Source organism: Anoplopoma fimbria, chromosome 4, assembly GCF_027596085.1.
Source record: "Anoplopoma fimbria isolate UVic2021 breed Golden Eagle Sablefish chromosome 4, Afim_UVic_2022, whole genome shotgun sequence".
NCBI lineage: Eukaryota > Metazoa > Chordata > Actinopteri > Perciformes > Anoplopomatidae > Anoplopoma > Anoplopoma fimbria.
In genome coordinates, this window is record NC_072452.1 from 4636799 (window position 1) to 4653944 (window position 17146).

The window sequence follows — 17146 nt, forward strand, 5'->3', positions numbered from 1 at the left end:
AGAAGGAAATTGATAACAAAAGCACCAAAGAGTGCACCAACATTTGTTTTTTCACTTGTACACACTTTTGTCAGTTAATGGAATGATGAGCTTTATTTTGTACAGTTGTTTTAAAAGTAAAATTGACAAAGCCATGAATCCAAACAAATAATAGCTACAAAGAGAAAAGGAAAATTCAGAAATAAAATGACAAAGACGTCATTTTGCAGTATTGATTCAAAGCATTGATTTCAAATTAGCCACACTGATTTCCTAAGATCTCGTGCCCCAGAGATGAACAGCTGATTCCATTTGTTCTCAGTCAGATGAAGGAATGATCAGAAGTTATCATCATTAAGGAAGTGGTCAGGTAGTGCTGGTTAAAATGTAATGAACGATATACCATCAAAAAAGTGCTTTCTTTAATACAGTAACAAATTAGTTACAATTAAAATCAAATGTGCGTGTGAGAAGGTCAAACTTGGCTTTAAAGGTGATCAGCAAAGTGATTTCTGATATGAAAATATAACCAGTTGATGTGATGCAAGTGCCTAAAATCATTCAGATTGATTTCCGAACGATATCTATTTGCCCTGTACTTGTGTTCACTCACTCACTCTCCGTCTCTCTTCACAGATAATAAGGAGTATGATGCCTATCTGTCCTATACTAAAGTGGACCTAGACTGTCTGGGCAGGTCAGTTACCCTCATTACATGTGCATATGTATTTAACAATGCCTAGAGGAACAGCTTAACCCAGAGTTGGAAAAAAAATACATATTTTCCTCTTACCTGTAGTGCTATTTATGAGTCTAGATTGTTTTGGTGTGAGTTGCCTAGTTTTGGAGATAGAGATGTCTGCCTTCTCTCAAATATAAGGGGATTCCACGGCCCACGGTTGTGAGCAGTTTCATGCAGGAAACTATGGTTAAAAGAAGACAAGTTTCGACCTGAAACTGCTCACAACAAGGGCTGTGGATTATCTTGAGCAATCTGGTCATGATTTCTGAAAAGAGACATTGCTGCTGTGTTTTTCAGCTGCATTTGGGGCATATAGTCCCAGTATATTCAAGTAAAGACATCTCTATATCCTACACCTGGCAACTCTAAATGCAGTTTGTAGTCCCATTTTGCTAAATAAGAAAAACACACAATAAAACCCCCCAAAAATAAATGTTTTGACTAGTTGATTTTGAATCTGGAGCCATAATCGTTGTTCTCTTTCCCCAGCAGGTCGAGCAGCGATGAGGAGACGCTCGCTTTGGAGATCCTGCCGGACGTCTTAGAGAAACATTATGGATACAAGCTGTTTTTACCAGACAGAGATTTAATACCCAGCAGTAGTAAGTACCCATCTATCTATCTGTCTTTCTACCGTCTCTTCCCCTCCTCCATTATAGCCCCCAATACCCAGAATTCATCACTCCGTCAGAATAAATAAGAATGTATGCGGATCATCATAATAACACACTTACAGAGAGTGACACACACATATCTGTGTATGAGCTCAGGTTTAAATCAAGTACACTCAAACCACACACAGTTTATCACACGTTCATGTTTTCACTTCCTTTAGAAACTAACTCGCACAGTCTGTGTCTTTCACATGTCTACTTCTCACCTTCACATCCACAAATTCCCACACACAGTTTACACAACACACACACACACACACACACACAAAAACACACACCGTTTGTCATCATTTCTGGGGTTATGCATCACTCTCTGTCCAACTGCAGTGGGGAATATGACTGTTATTGCTCTATCTGTCAATGCTTTGACCTGACACACACACAGACATACACACAGACACACAATTCCATTACTTACACACAGAAAGGGCTTACTGCCATACACGTGTTGGAAAACACCGTCTACTTGACTGTGTATCTCTTCCCTATTCCTTTTACTAATATACAAAAAGTGTGAGGATTGCACTGAACGCTGGCTGCATGTATTGCAGCTGTTAGTGCTCACAACCACAAATGGAAATTCTCTCCCTATTTAAACCGCCCACTGAAACTGTTTAATGATTAAAAACTTCAAGACACTTTTGCAGGGCATTGTGGCCTTACAGAATATGAGTAAAAAAACAGATCTGTCAGTACTCTCAGCACACACACACACAGACACACACACATCCATCTTTGTTAAACTCATCTCGGGCCTTGCTAGCTGCAGGGAATGTGACGGTTCATCAAAACCTAATAACCAGGTATCCAAGATATTCTACAATTGATTTTTTTTTTTTGTTCTTGTGAGTTTTTTTTTATTTTTTGTCAAGTCACAAGTGTAGACAACATATGCATCTCAGTTTGTACTTTGATTTAGACAATGTGACTATGTGATTCAGAAGACTGACTATGGAATATACCTACCGTATTTTCCGCACTATAAGGCGCACTTAAAAGCCTTTAATTTTCTCAAAAAACGACAGTGCGCCTTATAATCCGGAGCGCTTTATATATGGATTAATTCTGGTTGTGCTTACTGACCTCGAAGCGATTTTGTGTGGTACACGGCGCTCTGTCAACATGTTTTAGTAGACTTAGTAAACTACAAAGCCGCACCGCAGCAGCATCACTGGCCACCGTAGTCAGGAGCGATAATGCGGAGTAATACATACTGTGCTTCACCATCATATTACAGTGTGTGTGTATAAGGACCCAACATGGCTCCTGTCAAGAGACACGCTTACGACGCGGACTTCAAACTCAAGGCTATCAGTCACGCAGTAGAACATGGGAATAGAGCAGCTGCGAGAGAATTCAACATTAATGAATCAATGGTACGGAAGTGGAGGAAGTTTGACTGACTGACTGTTTTGTTTCGCTTAATGCGCCTTATAGTCCGGTGCGCCTTATATATGAAAAAAGATCGAAAATAGACCATTCATTGACAGTGCGCCTTATAATCCAGTGCGCCCTATAGTGCGGAAAATACGGTACTCATTGTATTAAAAACACCATAAAGCATTTCAGTAGTCTCTAAGGCACCTGGTTACTTCAACTGAAGTATCAAACTAATGCTTAAAATAAAATATTGAGCCATTATTCCCTGTGCATTAGCATTTTATAACCCTTACTTCAGCTTGTCCAAGAAACATCCTAAAAAATAATGTAGCTGCTGAAAATAACTTGATAATGTGGCTATAAAGAAACAAACGTGTGTTCTCTGCAATATTTAAAATTTTCCCCTGAAATACATAAATAAATTTACTTAAATATGGTTCATAATGAATGGCCCCATGGCAAAAATTATGCACGCTCACAACACACCGATGAGAAAGTCATATTTCCTCTAAAAATGAGGGTCCCTCTCTGTGGCCTGAAAACATCCCAAAAACAAATGTCCACTGTGCATAACCGCACGCTCTCTGAGCCGCATACGAACTAAAGGTTACACAGTGTGAAAAATTAATGAGTGAATCACACACACGGAGAGTCGCCTTTTCAATGCTCACCAAAGCCATTGACAGAGCAACATGGCAATGCGACCTAAAACACACCATTCAATTATCCACTCCATTAGCCCTCCGAAATGAACACAGGGAGCGAGAAACAAACAACGGGAATAGGGAGAGGTGGGGACGGGGTCGTTGGTTTGTGTTATTTCATTAATTGATTTACATAATCCTCAAAAATAGAGAACAGGAAGATGGAAGTGAGGTGGCAGGAGGGAGGAGGAGGAGGAGGAGGTTAACTGTGAAGGGAAGAGAGAGAGACAGAGTAGCAGAGCAGAAGAGAGAAAGAAAGGGAGTGAATTTTTGGGATGTTCTATTTGTGCCCCTCAAATTGAGCGTGAAATTGCAATGTGTTGTTGGAGAGTCTCTGTCATTAATTTAGTTAGCAGGCGAAGGGATTGGTAGGAGGAGAGAGACATACAAAGAGAGGCAATCTGTTTTTTTCACAGAACACAGTTTTCAGACATTTACGCTAACTGGAAATAAAAAAAAAATGGAAAAATAATTGCGATTTCAGTGACCTGGGTTACAAAAAAAATCATTGAGAATGTATGAAACGAATCATTTGAAACCGGACAGTTTGGGAGGATGAGTTTGTGCTGGGCTCGGTGTGAAGCAACAGCGCCACAGTGAGGATGAAAAGAAGCTTTTTAAACTGCGGTGAACTCGTGACTGTATTGATTTGTTTTTATTATTTGCTGCTGTTATTATAAGTAGTCTTAATATATGAATCATTTATGTCATATACATTGAATGTGTTGTATCTCTGTTATGCTGCTCATTCTGTACACATGACATCTATTGCGTTCTGTCCATCCTGGGAGAAGGATCCCTCCTCTGTCTCTACCATAGGTTTCTTCCTTTTTTCTCCCTGTTAAAGGGGTTTTTTAGGGGAGTTTTTCCTGTGCCGATGTGAGGGAAGGACAGAGGATGTCGCATGTGCACAGATTGTAAAGCCCTCTGAGGCAAATTTGTAATTTGTGATTCTGGGCTATACAAAATAAACTGAATTGAATTGAATTTGTTTCGTTCACTTTTCACATCTCATCACCTGCAGGTTCACTAACTCAAGTTCACATTTCCCTCCCTAACTTTTAAGTGAAAGCTGATGGTGGTGTATCAGCAAACTCTGATCCCCGTTTAAGAGCTGATTCCACTGCGCTGTGCCAGAGCCAATGCTCTTGCACAAGCATTTCCGTCACTCTACTATAAAGTCCTGTCAGTCATTTCAATCATTTCTGAACAAAATGATTGGAAGGATGGCGCCAGCAAAAAGAGGACATGCTATACAGGGGTGTTTCCCCTTTATAAACTGTTGTTGTTGTTGTTTATTTCTGCATCTTCCTTTTGTAATAAATGAAAAACACTTTTTTCTAACTTTATTCATTTCGTATTTTATATATAATTTTGATCATCTGAGTTCATTAAAGGTATCTATAGTTCATTTCATTATAGCCAACTGTTTATGATTCTTCAGCCCAAGGCAACAGAGGGGAGAAGAAATGTTCTAGTTCTCGTTCAAACATGGAAGAACTTTGTAGGTAACTAGTGTTAATTCAGAAAGTAATGTTAAATGAAATAACCAAGTTAGTTTTAAGTTGGTAGTGGTTTGTACCTATTATATTATTAGGATCAATCCCATTACCCTCGTCTATTAAGGGCATGTTTCAATTGATCTTCATTTGCAAGTAAACGGCCTGCAAATCCCAATAAAAGGGCACGAGACTGCAGGGCTGTGTGCACACACAGAAATTGAAAGGAAAAGTTAAACTAGTCTATAAAAAAGTCCAAAAAGGATGGAGCAAAAGAAAAAAGTTTACCATAGTTGGTAATCAGTAAATTAATAAATAAAAAAATTATGATAAATTATGTTGAAATGGAAAAAGCGTGATATTTGACATAAGTTTCATTGGAAACCACAAATGGATGTTAAAAAACTTAGTATCTAAAACCATTGAACCATTGAAAACATTAATTAAGGTTATTAAGTGAATTGAAAATGTTTAGTTCACTTTGTATACAAAAAAATAGTAAAAGAAATAGCACAGTAAACACAGACAGAGGTATGATTATTTTTTATTATGAAACATTTTGAATTTTTGGGGGGGAAACCTAGAAGTGAAATGTTGGTCTACACTTTTTGATACGATTTTTGTTTACCTTTTACTTTATTTATTGATTTTTATGTGCATTCTTATGGGAAAATTGTCAATAAGGACTGAAATACATTTTTTGACTACAATTTATACCTCTACTCTAAACATTTAACATCAATAGTTCTGAAGTGGATGTGAATAGTTAGTAGTGTCAGTATACTGGATATTCATTAATACAAAAAAGAGCCATGGGATACTTTTACTCGTTTAGTATTTAAGTGAAAGTTTATTGTTTAGTTATTTCAAAAGACCATGATACTTTTATAAATAATGAAAATAATTATTCAAAATTTAAAAAAAATAAATACAATAACCAACACTTAGGTGTGCTCTTGAGTTTCTATACATTTGTGTTCTTACCTAAGAACAAATCCCAAATAAGAAAACATTGATGAATGTCAGACTCTTTGTGAAGACTGCTAAAGGGGGTTTTAGAGAAATATCTTCTTAATTTGTTGTACTTTTTCTCTTTATTTATTCCTTTGAAATTTTTTCCTGCTATCTGGAAAACTGATGTCAATATTTAATGTGCCAATTCTTAAGATTAGTCCTGGTTAGTTTATAATTTCAAGTATTTACATTGTTGTGTGTATACAAAGGGGAAATGTACAGCGTTTGTGTACAGGAATGTCACCACAGACACCCAGTTTGTAATGATTTAAATATATAAATAGAGCAATAATTCCATCAGTGGGCCAAAGGCTCCATGACCACTTTGTTACCTCCTCCGACAATAGATAGTGACTTAACAGACACTTTAAACAGTGCTTTGGCAATACTTTAGAATACTACTATACTATACATACTATATAAAACACTATATACTATAGGCTAGTGAAGCCAGCTTAATTTTGGAAAAAAAAGAGAATTTAGAATGCAGAGTTGGCTGTGATGTCATAGACCCACTTTAATGTTCTGGACCTTACATATGGCTTTGATGTTGTAGAATTTACATATGGCTTTCAGTGTTTTAGAACGTGATGTCATGTTGGCTTTGATGCTATGACAACTTAATGATGCTGTGATGTCACATTCCGGAATGTCTTGAAGTCTATGTAAGAGGTTTGACAGCAAGTCAGAATCCAACTCTCAGCCTGGAAGACAGACCTGTTTGAAATTTTCTCAACTCTGATACAGTTTGGGAACATTTAATAACAAAAATTTCTTACCTAACCTCATATAAAGGAAACAAAATGAACAAAGAATCAGCGCCTGCGCCATTGCAGGTAAAAAAACATGACTTACTCTGCAACAAATCTGTACGATACCTTGTATTGGACTTTATTGGAGAAGGATGTTTTGGCAAAGTTACAAAGTGTGTCAATTTAAAGACATCCGAGACTACGGCCATCAAGATTCACAAAGATGTTAAAGATCACGTCACAGAAGTGAAAATGCTGAAAAAACTCAGGACCCTTGACCCAGAGAAAAACAACTTGGTGACATTCATAGACAGTTTTATCTACCAAGACATGTCTTGCCTCACCTTCACAATGCTGGACAAGAGCCTTTGGGATTTTGTGTTGCAGAGACATGCACCATTGTCTCTTAATGAAATCCGCCCCATAACACGTCAGCTGCTTGTAGCATTTAAAGCCTTGAAGAGTATTGGCATTATTCACACAGACCTAAAACCTGACAACATTATGCTCGTCAATCACCAGGATGAGCCCTACAGGGTTAAATTGATTGACTTTGGTTTGGCAATTCCAGCCTCCAGAGTAAAGAATGGAACGATTATGCAACCATGTGCATACAGAGCTCCAGAGGTGAACTTGGGCCTCCCTATATCTGAAGCCATCGACATGTGGGGACTGGGATGTGTCTTGGCATTCCTTTTTTTTGGCCGGAACCTCTTTCCTGGAGATTCGACATACCACATGATGAAAACTGTTTGCAATCTGGTCGGACAACCAAAAGATCACCTGCTGAATGCTGGGAAGACGACCTTCCAGTATTTCTGCAGGGATAAGGGCGAAACCAATCCAGGATGGAGACTAAATACACCTAAAGAGTACAAGAAGAAAAACGGAATCAAGCCGAAAATTTCAGAGTGGATTTTTGACAGTGTCGGAAATTTGGAGGACGCAGTAGAGTTCTACTCAAATGATAATTCTTTTGTTGAACATGAAGACACAATGGAATTTTTAGATCTCCTATGTTGGTTACTCAATCCAAATGCTGGGATGAGAATCACGCCCGGGCAAGCCTCAGAACATCCTTTTGTCACAATGCTTCACCTGGCAGAATACATAGACACAAGCTCTTATGGACAATCTGCTTTTGAGTTGATGGTCGTCTCCCCCCCAAATGATTCAGATGAAGCTCTCAGCAATTTCGAGGGTTACATGGAATTAATTGACCCAAGAGCTGTAGTCTCAAACACAAACGGCTCCAGGTATGAGGTCGCAGAACACATAGCAGGCAACTGTGATGCCCCAACTCCACACAAACCATTTCAGGTACAAACACATGACATACTCTGCAACAACTCGTTACGATACAAAATATTAGACTTTATTGGAGAAGGAGGTTTTGGCAAAGTTGCCAAGTGTGTCAACTTGAAAACAAACGAGATCACGGCCATCAAAATCCACAAAAACGTTAAAGATCACGTAACAGAAGTGAAAATGCTGGAACAACTCAGGACCCTTGACCCAGAGAAAAACAACTTGGTGAGATTCATTGACAGTTTTATCTTCCAAGACATGTCTTGCCTCGCCTTCGAGATGCTGGACAAGAGCCTTTGGGATTTTGTGTTGCAGAGAGAGGCACCATTGTCTCTTAATGAAATCCGCCCCATAACACGTCAGCTGCTTGTAGCATTTAAAGCCTTGAAGAGTATTGGCATTCTTCACACAGACCTAAAACCTGACAACGTTATGCTTGTCAATCACCAGGATGAGCCCTACAAGATAAAATTGATTGACTTTGGTTTGGCAATTCCAGCCTCCAAAGTAAAGGATGGAACGATTATGCAACCATGTGCATACAGAGCTCCAGAGGTAAACTTGGGCCTCCCCATATCTGAAGCCATCGACATGTGGGGACTGGGATGTGTCATGGCATTCCTGTTTTTGGGCCAAAACCTCTTCCCTGAAGATTCCACATATCATATAATAAAAACTGTTTGCAATCTGGTCGGACAACCAAAAGATCACCTGCTGAATGCTGGGAAGAAGACCTGCCAGTATTTCTGCAGGGATAAGGGCAAAACCAATCCAGGATGGAGACTAAAGACAGCTAAAGAGTACAAGAAGACAAACGGAATCAAGCCGAAAATTTCAGAGTGGACTTTTGACACTGTCGGAAATTTAGAGGCAGTAGTAGAGCAAATCCCAAACGCAAATGATATTGTTGAACATAGAGACAGAATGGCATTTTTAGGTCTCGTACAACGGTTGCTCGATACAGATGCTGAAACTAGAGTCACGCCTGGCCAAGCCCTAAAACATTGTTTTGTCACAATGTCTCACTTGGTAGAGGACATGAACACCAACGCTTATGCACAAGCTGCCTTTAAGTTGATGGTTGTCTCCCCCCCATATGATTCAGATGACCGGCACGATCCCCTCAGTGATTTCGAATGGCAAATGGAATCAACTGACTCAAGAGCTAAAGTCTCAAACACAAACAGCTCCAGGTACGAGGGCGCAGAACCCATAGCAGACAACTGTGATCCTCCAACTCCAAACAAACCATTTCAGGTCCAAACATATGACGTACTCTGCAACAACTCGTTACGATACAAAATATTGGACTTTATTGGAGAAGGAGGTTTTGGCAAAGTTGCCAAGTGTGTCAACTTGAAAACAAACGAGATCACGGCCATCAAAATCCACAAAGACGTTAAAGATCACGTAAGAGAAGTGAAAATGCTGGAACAACTCAGGACCCTTGACCCAGAGAAAAACTACTTGGTGAGATTCATTGACAATTTTATTTACCAAGACATGTCTTGCCTCGCCTTCGAGATGCTGGACAAGAGCCTTAAGGACTTTCTGGTACAGAGACATGCACCATTGACTACATTTGAAATCCGCCCCATAACACATCAGCTGCTTGTAGCATTTAAAGCCTTGAAGAGTATTGGCATCATTCACACAGACCTGAAACCTGACAACGTTATGCTCGTCAACCACCAAGATGAGCCCTACAGGGTCAAATTAATTGACTTTGGTTTGGCCATTCCAGCCTCCAAAGTAAAGAATGGAATGACTTTTCAGGCAATTGCATACAGAGCTCCAGAGGTGAACTTGGGCCTCCCCATATCTGAAGCCATCGACATGTGGGGACTGGGATGTGTCATGGCAGACCTGTATTTTCGCCGGAACCTATTTGCCGGAGAATCGACATACCACATGATGAAAACTGTTTTTCATCTTCTCGGTCAGCCGGAAGATCATCTGCTGAATGCTGGGAAGAACACCTACCAGTATTTCAACAGGGAGCAGGGCTCAATCAATCCAGGATGGAGACTAAAGACACCAGAAGAGTACATGAAGGCAACCGGTATCCAGCCGCAAATTTCAAAATGGTTTTTCGACAGTGTCGGAAATTTGGATGAAGCAATAGAGCGCTACTCAGAGGAAGGTGACGATGTTATGCATGGAGACAGAATGGCATTTTTACACCTCCTAAAACGGTTGCTGGAACTGGATGCTGAGAAAAGAATCACCCCCGGTCAAGCCCTAAACCATTGTTATGTTACAATGATTCACCTGGAAGAAGACATGGACACCAGCTCTTATGAACAAGCTGCCTTTGAGTTGACCCCCCTGGATTATTCAGATGAATGGTAAGACTAATGTACAGATATTCAAAAAATTTACACCTAATTTGTGGGTTTTCTCCGGGTACTCCGGTTTCCTCCCACTATATAAATATGAGCAGTTTCTGTTAATTATTCTGTCACTGAAAGAGGAAGTGAATTCCTTCTTCAGATGGCAATAACACTAATCTACATTATTTCAGCACATGCAATCTGTGGGTTTCCTCCGGGTTCTCCAGTTTCTCCCACAGTCCAAAGATATGCAGGTTATGTTAATTGGTCTGTGTCAGCATTGTTAAATACTGATCTGGCCTTGATATGATCTTGCAATAAAAAAAAATAAAAAATAAAAAATAAAAAAATTATATTGATATATGATTCATTATTGTAATTGAGAATTTAGGAAAAATTAAAAATGCCTACAAAGTGTTTTATGATTCTAAAGGTTTGCAGTGACGTAAAGTAACGTTAAACTCATTTGTAACTTTAGAACAGCAGCAAGGTGTAACATAACATGCACCCAAAGCAAGACGAGGGGAATAATGGCTGAAGCCTGATGGTGGTGCTAGACCAAAGTGTGACCATTAGGAATAACAACTTTCACTTGATTTTCAGATGTCATATTAAGATCAGTTTATATTTTTTGCTGATATATGGGAGATGATAAGAAGAACAAGAACATTTAGTTTCTTAAAAACATTTTACAAAATCGAATATTGATGAACAGAAAATAATCATTATTGTTATTATTGTAATCTTGAGATAATGAAATAATGAATTAGTTTATCACGAAAAAGCAAAAGATTGTTTTCCTCATATTACTTCGAATGTTTGGGTTAAATCAGCTGCATTAGATGAATTGAAACAGCCCATATCGAGCTGACAAAGATGGACTTGGTGAAGATAGCGGAATACACATGTGACTACGTCCAGTTTTCAAATATGATGTTAACATACATACAACATTTTTCTGTTGCTAAAAAAAAGGAAATTATCTCTGGCTACGCAACACAAAATTAAGCATTTTTCCCTTTCCCAGAGTTTTCCTATAATAATACATTTAATCTTATTTCCATTTATGTATTTTGTATGTACCCTGGTTAACAACTTTTTTTTTAAACAGTAAGTATCCTTCAACTAATTTCCCCAAGTCCATCACTGTAAGCTAAAGCTGTGCTGTTTTAAAAACATTCAACATCAGATGATTTGACCCAAGAGTTTAATGAAATTTCTTGTTTTCTCTAGGAAACCAATTAATTAACTTCAAGAGTGTTTGAATCATGTCAGTTTAGGGCTTTTGTATAGGACAGATAGGCATCACAGTCCTTTTTACCTGTGAAGAGAGACAAAGAGTGAGTGAGAGAACACAAGTACAGGGCTGGTAACACTTAGTTTGAATTATTTCAAACTAAGCATCGCTGGTTATATTTTCATTTCAGAAATCACTTTTCTGATCACTTTCAAAGCCAAGTTTAACATATGACCTCCTAATAAATGTGAACAACATGAAATCATTACTCCCATTAATATTTAATAAAATGAAAACAATTAAATATATATATATATATATATTTAGTTGAACATTTTGGAAAAATGTAAAATGCTTTCTGATTACTTGAAGGATGAATTCACCTACATCCCTCACTTGACTGTCATAATTTAAAGGGACAGTGTGTAACATTTAGGAGCGTTTATTGGCAGGTATTGAATATAATATTCATCCTAACAGCAGCCCAGAATGGACACTGGCTCTAGCGAGAGCTTTGTGCGTTTTACGTTATCTGAAGGTAGGGATGCATTTAGAAACCCGGTATTAAACAGGCCCCGTTGCTAAATTATTAAAGATCGTAATATTCTCTACACCATATACTATCCAATAAAGACATACAATGCAAAAAAATAAACAGATGTTCCCACTGAAGTGCTCATTTACATATTAATATCCCCAAAGAAAGGCAACATTTAATAATAGATCTTGGTATGTAATAGCATAATTTCCAGTTGACATTGTTAAGATAGCTTACAGTGTTGTTAAAAGACACACATCATGTAATTTACAGGTATAAAACAGGTATTTTGGGTTTCTACTAGCAGATGTTTACAAGCTTTAATGTTCAAAAAACTCTTTATTTTTCTCAGACTGTCTGTCTGTATATATTGAATTCTTCCTCTGTCTAAAACGCTCCGTTTTAGCTCATTTCAACGGAATTACGTTGCTAGGCAACAGCTTGGGTCCTTCTTTACTTCCTGTCAGTTGATGTCATACAGATAAGCTGTGTCCCAATTCAGCGGCCTCATCCATTCAAAAATAATTACAAGTATGCACATTTGATGTGAATATAAACTTCTGCACATCACCAGGACATAGCTGCCATCAATGGAGGACCTCAACACCCATTGGTGCAGGAAAACGCCAACACGATTATCAGGGACCCCAATCACTTCAGCCATTCATGTTTGTTGGATGTAATTAAACTATTTATATTGAAACTATCACAATCACTGAACCAATGTGATTTTCCTCAGACTTAAACTTTTATTACATTGACTTAATGTGATTATTCCAAAGTAAAATGTAACATTAATACATTGATAGAATGATTTTTCCTATTTTTGTCACATGTATGCAAACAATTGCATACATGGGACAAATTCCATAACAGTATACAGTACAAGGATGTTCAGTATCAAACTACAGAGTTATGTTAAGCTACAGCTAAAGAAAGAACATGTCCAGTTGCTTCTGTGTCCATTAAAAGCTAACAGAGCTCTATATGCCCTCATAAGTTATCAATAAATGTCATGATCATTAACTTCAGCTTTAAAGTCCTTTAAGGTGTTGCTGCTGTGTTTCCTGGTTTTGTGTGAGTTCAAAATGCCATGTACATTAGTTTGAAATGTACATCCTACAAATGCAAGAGGCACAGTCTGGTGTCGCTTCAGATGAGTACTGATATGAAGGATATGCCTTCCTCACTAAAAGTTTTGGCAAGAAACTTATCTTTCAGCTATACAGCCAGCTTGGCATTATATTCTCCTACACCGCATTCTCCAAGGAACAGACGGGTTGTTGTGTTTGGCAATGCAGCCCAAAGTTCTTTGCTTTAAGTGTTCTTGAAGTTCTTTAAGTAAAAACTGGAAAGCAAAGTTATATTTGTCCTCCCCTTTTTCTTTGCTGATCCGAAAAATTATCCGATCCGTGAACTCAAAACCGTGATACGAACCGAACCATGAGTTTTGTTACACCCATAATTGAATTAGTTGTTTTTTTTGGTTTTAAACTAAGTATGCTTCCTTTCTTATTTATATTCAAAAGGTAATTCGCAAACATTATGTTTGTTTTAAAAAAATAAAGATATTTTAAAACTTACTGTATGTAGGGTCTGTTTTAACTGGCTTTGCAGTGCATTCACCCTTCTTTTACTTGGGGAACACAACCTTGTAGACAGCTGTTCCTGTAGATGTTGTTGGTGCTCACGGTTCTCATTTTAGTAACGTTAGCTGCCTTGGTTTTTTAGACATTACACATCTACAAATAATATATCTACTTACCGGATGTGATCCTGAACCGCCCTCGTCTTTCAGTAGTAAGCGTTTAGATAAAACAGCCGTAAACTGTGTCCAGTTTTAAAAGTTGTCCTCGGTAAATTGCAGTAAATTTAGCCACTTCTTATTCAGGTCATCTTCCTTTGAGGGTTTATACAAAGAACACTTCCTTTCGCAGAGCAGAACACAGCGTCTGTTTGACATGACGGTCGCAAACCAAATTATTCCAACGGAGCATCCAGCTCCCGTTTCCTGGCTTTGTTTGAGGGCGCGACGAACTAGCGCCTTCACTTCCGTAACATCATGACTCATAATGTTACGGAAGTGAAGGCGAGAATTAAATTGAGCCGTTTCAGGCAGCTTACCCTCCCCCTTCTGAGGGGGACTGTGACTCCCTTTAGGTGTGGACTTCAGCTATACAACTCTACGGACCTTTTACATGTACAAAAATATATAGAACACACTAAAGGCAAGGGAAAAAGTGGTAAAGCATAATATGGCCTCTTTGAGAGTGGTTGGTAAATGAGGCCCTTTGATATCAACCTCATATCTGTACATCCAAAACAGAGCTTAAGTCAAGAAAGGTAAGGCAAGCTTCGCAAATAAAACACCAATTAACAACGCTTACGTCTTATTTATATACCAACCTTAGAACCTTTACTGTAAAGACGCCAATGGAAGCTGCACATTCAACCGCACCCAGCTGTTGTTTGCCAGGAAATACTTACAGATGATATTTCCATCTGTTACCACAACTAGTTTTTACATTACTCCTTTTGTGAAAGTTTAACAAATGAGACATAAGATGTTGATTAGTCAGCATTAGAAGTGCTGGTAGGTGTTTTCAGTTTGGACAGAACCAGGATAGCTTTACCCCCTTTAGCTTAAATGCTAAGCTAGGCTAACAAGCTACATGCTAAACGCACAGACACCAGGCTGATGTTATTCTTCTCATGGCAAGCAAGAAATAATCAAAATGTTATACCATTTCTTCAAGTATCACGGTGAAGAGGGAAAGCTTACTTTGTTATCATCATTTTAGTGTGAAATCCTATTTTATCATTTATGTCTATGTAAATGATAAAAAAAAAAAATAATAGGAACACATTCGCTTTCCATAGATTTAATTTGGTAGGTTTTTTTTGTACTGCTTTACAGTATTTCTAAAAAAGTAAATTGCGAGGCACTGACTACATTTTGATCTTCACATCATTTTGAATGAGGTCCCTCTCTTACTCTCTGCTTGCTCTATTTAGCTTTAACTTTGCCTCCATGCCTCTCTCTCTCCCAGCCTACATTGAGGACTTGGCTCGTAGCGTGGAGCAGAGCAGACGTTTAATCATCGTTTTGACTCCGGAGTTCGTTGCCAAGAGAGGGTGGAGCATCTTCCAGATAGAGACGCGCCTCCACTCCATGCTGGTTACCGGGGAGATCAAGGTGATGATTTGGGAAGTTAACTGGAAATACCAAAAAATATGGGAGGAAGGCATGTGCCCTGATCACATTATTCCATTTGTTTGTTGAAGTTGTGAAGGACTTTGCACAACATGGGGAGATGCATCTTAACCGCCTCTACAATCTGTGTTTCTGTGTGTCCAGGTGATCATGATAGAGTGTGCGGACCTGAAGAATGTCATCAACTACCAAGAGGTGGAAGCACTTAAACATACAATCAAGGTATACGAGTGTTCAAGAGAGTGGGTTGAAAAGAAGAAGGGATCTGAAGGGTGTCGTTACACACTTGGAGAATAGAAGCGATAAGACGACTCAATGATCTCTTCTCCTCTCCTCAGGTTCTATCCATCATCAAGTGGAGGGGTCCTAAGAGCAACGAGCTGTCGTCTAAGTTTTGGAAACAGGTTGTCTACGAGATGCCTGCCAAACGCAGAGAGACGTTGTCCAGACGCCAGGTATACTGCCGATAACAGAAGTCTAAAATTGTCATGTAGACACTTGCATTTTGTGCAGGAGCAAAACCCCAAAACCTCCACATTAACTACCAAGTGCAAAAGAGCAATATTTTTTTTTTTTTGCTAAACCCAACTGGGTCCTTAAGTAAAACTTTAAGAGACCTTAAGACCTTAAGAGAGAACAGTTGAATTTGCACAGTTTAAAGAATAAGCACTGACACACTTTTCCTTCTGCTCATGGACCAAACATATAGTGTATAGCTACAAGTGTTAAGGCAGAAAAGCATTATCTCAATAGCATGTCCAGGAGCACACTAAAAAAAGAAAAGATAGCTGCGGAAATAATGTCTACACATTTACTTATGCTCCCCTTGAGGCGCATACACTCACAACAAACAGATGGCCTTTGAAATGTCTGCTAAATACAGGTAATGTATGAAAATTGGAGTCACAATGGGGGAAAAAATGTGTACATGTTTACCATGTGTTAACACCTCGGGTTGTGTATGCCCTGATTAGCAAAGAGATGTTCTGCTGCTGCTTGGCACTGGAGAATAACCACTGAGAAGCAAATACAGAGTGAGCTATATGAGCGGAGCAGATGGGCTGCTCACACCTTACGTTCTGTTCATTAGGCCAGGTGAGAACAGTGCCAGTATAACTCACATCTGATAGTCTGCAGTTATCCATGCTTGGAGAACCTTTTACAACACAATGTAGCCAAGAAGAGATAAAGTGCTCACTCAGTTCATGGGCCAACATTTCCTAACTTCCTGAAAAATGACGCAAGAACTCTGAAGAATTCAAGCCATCCATCGTCTCAGCAACATACACTGAATTGCAATAAGCTGTGTTTTGACCCAGCTCACTGCCGCCGCAACCTTGAAGGATGACATTTAACGGACTGCCTGGATCCATGTGACGTTTTTTCCCTGTCCCAGTCTACTTGGACTTGGATAGCATTAACTGAAATGAACTAAATACATAAATGCAACAGAGTGAACATTAGGAAGATAGTTTCAGACCAAAGGAAACAAACAAAAGTTAACATTTCATCCTCCTTGTATTGTCTGAACCTCTTTCATTTGCGATCATTTCACTCAAAGTGTTGAGTAGTTATTGTCTATACATACACCTGCACTGATATGAGGTACGACATAAGACGTGTGGCAACTGTTGTTTCGAGACTAACTTTCAGAATTACAATGAGGTATATTTTATGTGGTATAAAATACTGCGCAGTAAACTTGAACCAAATACAAATGAACGTAATCCACTTAAATAGTAAGGCCATGAGATGTTATTCTGTATTTTTGG

General features: G+C 38.7%; 1 protein-coding gene across 1 annotated transcript in view; it reads left to right on the plus strand.

Annotated features, from left to right (window-relative positions):
• il1rapl2 (interleukin 1 receptor accessory protein-like 2) overlaps window positions 1–17146 on the plus strand; it is a 327856-nt gene that overhangs the window by 308775 nt on the left and 1935 nt on the right. Inside the window, exons 10-14 of the mRNA XM_054597719.1 lie at window positions 616–676; window positions 1211–1323; window positions 15211–15356; window positions 15519–15596; window positions 15713–15829. Of these exons, the coding sequence (XP_054453694.1) occupies window positions 616–676; window positions 1211–1323; window positions 15211–15356; window positions 15519–15596; window positions 15713–15829 (515 nt within the window). The remainder of the gene's footprint in view (window positions 1–615; window positions 677–1210; window positions 1324–15210; window positions 15357–15518; window positions 15597–15712; window positions 15830–17146) is intronic.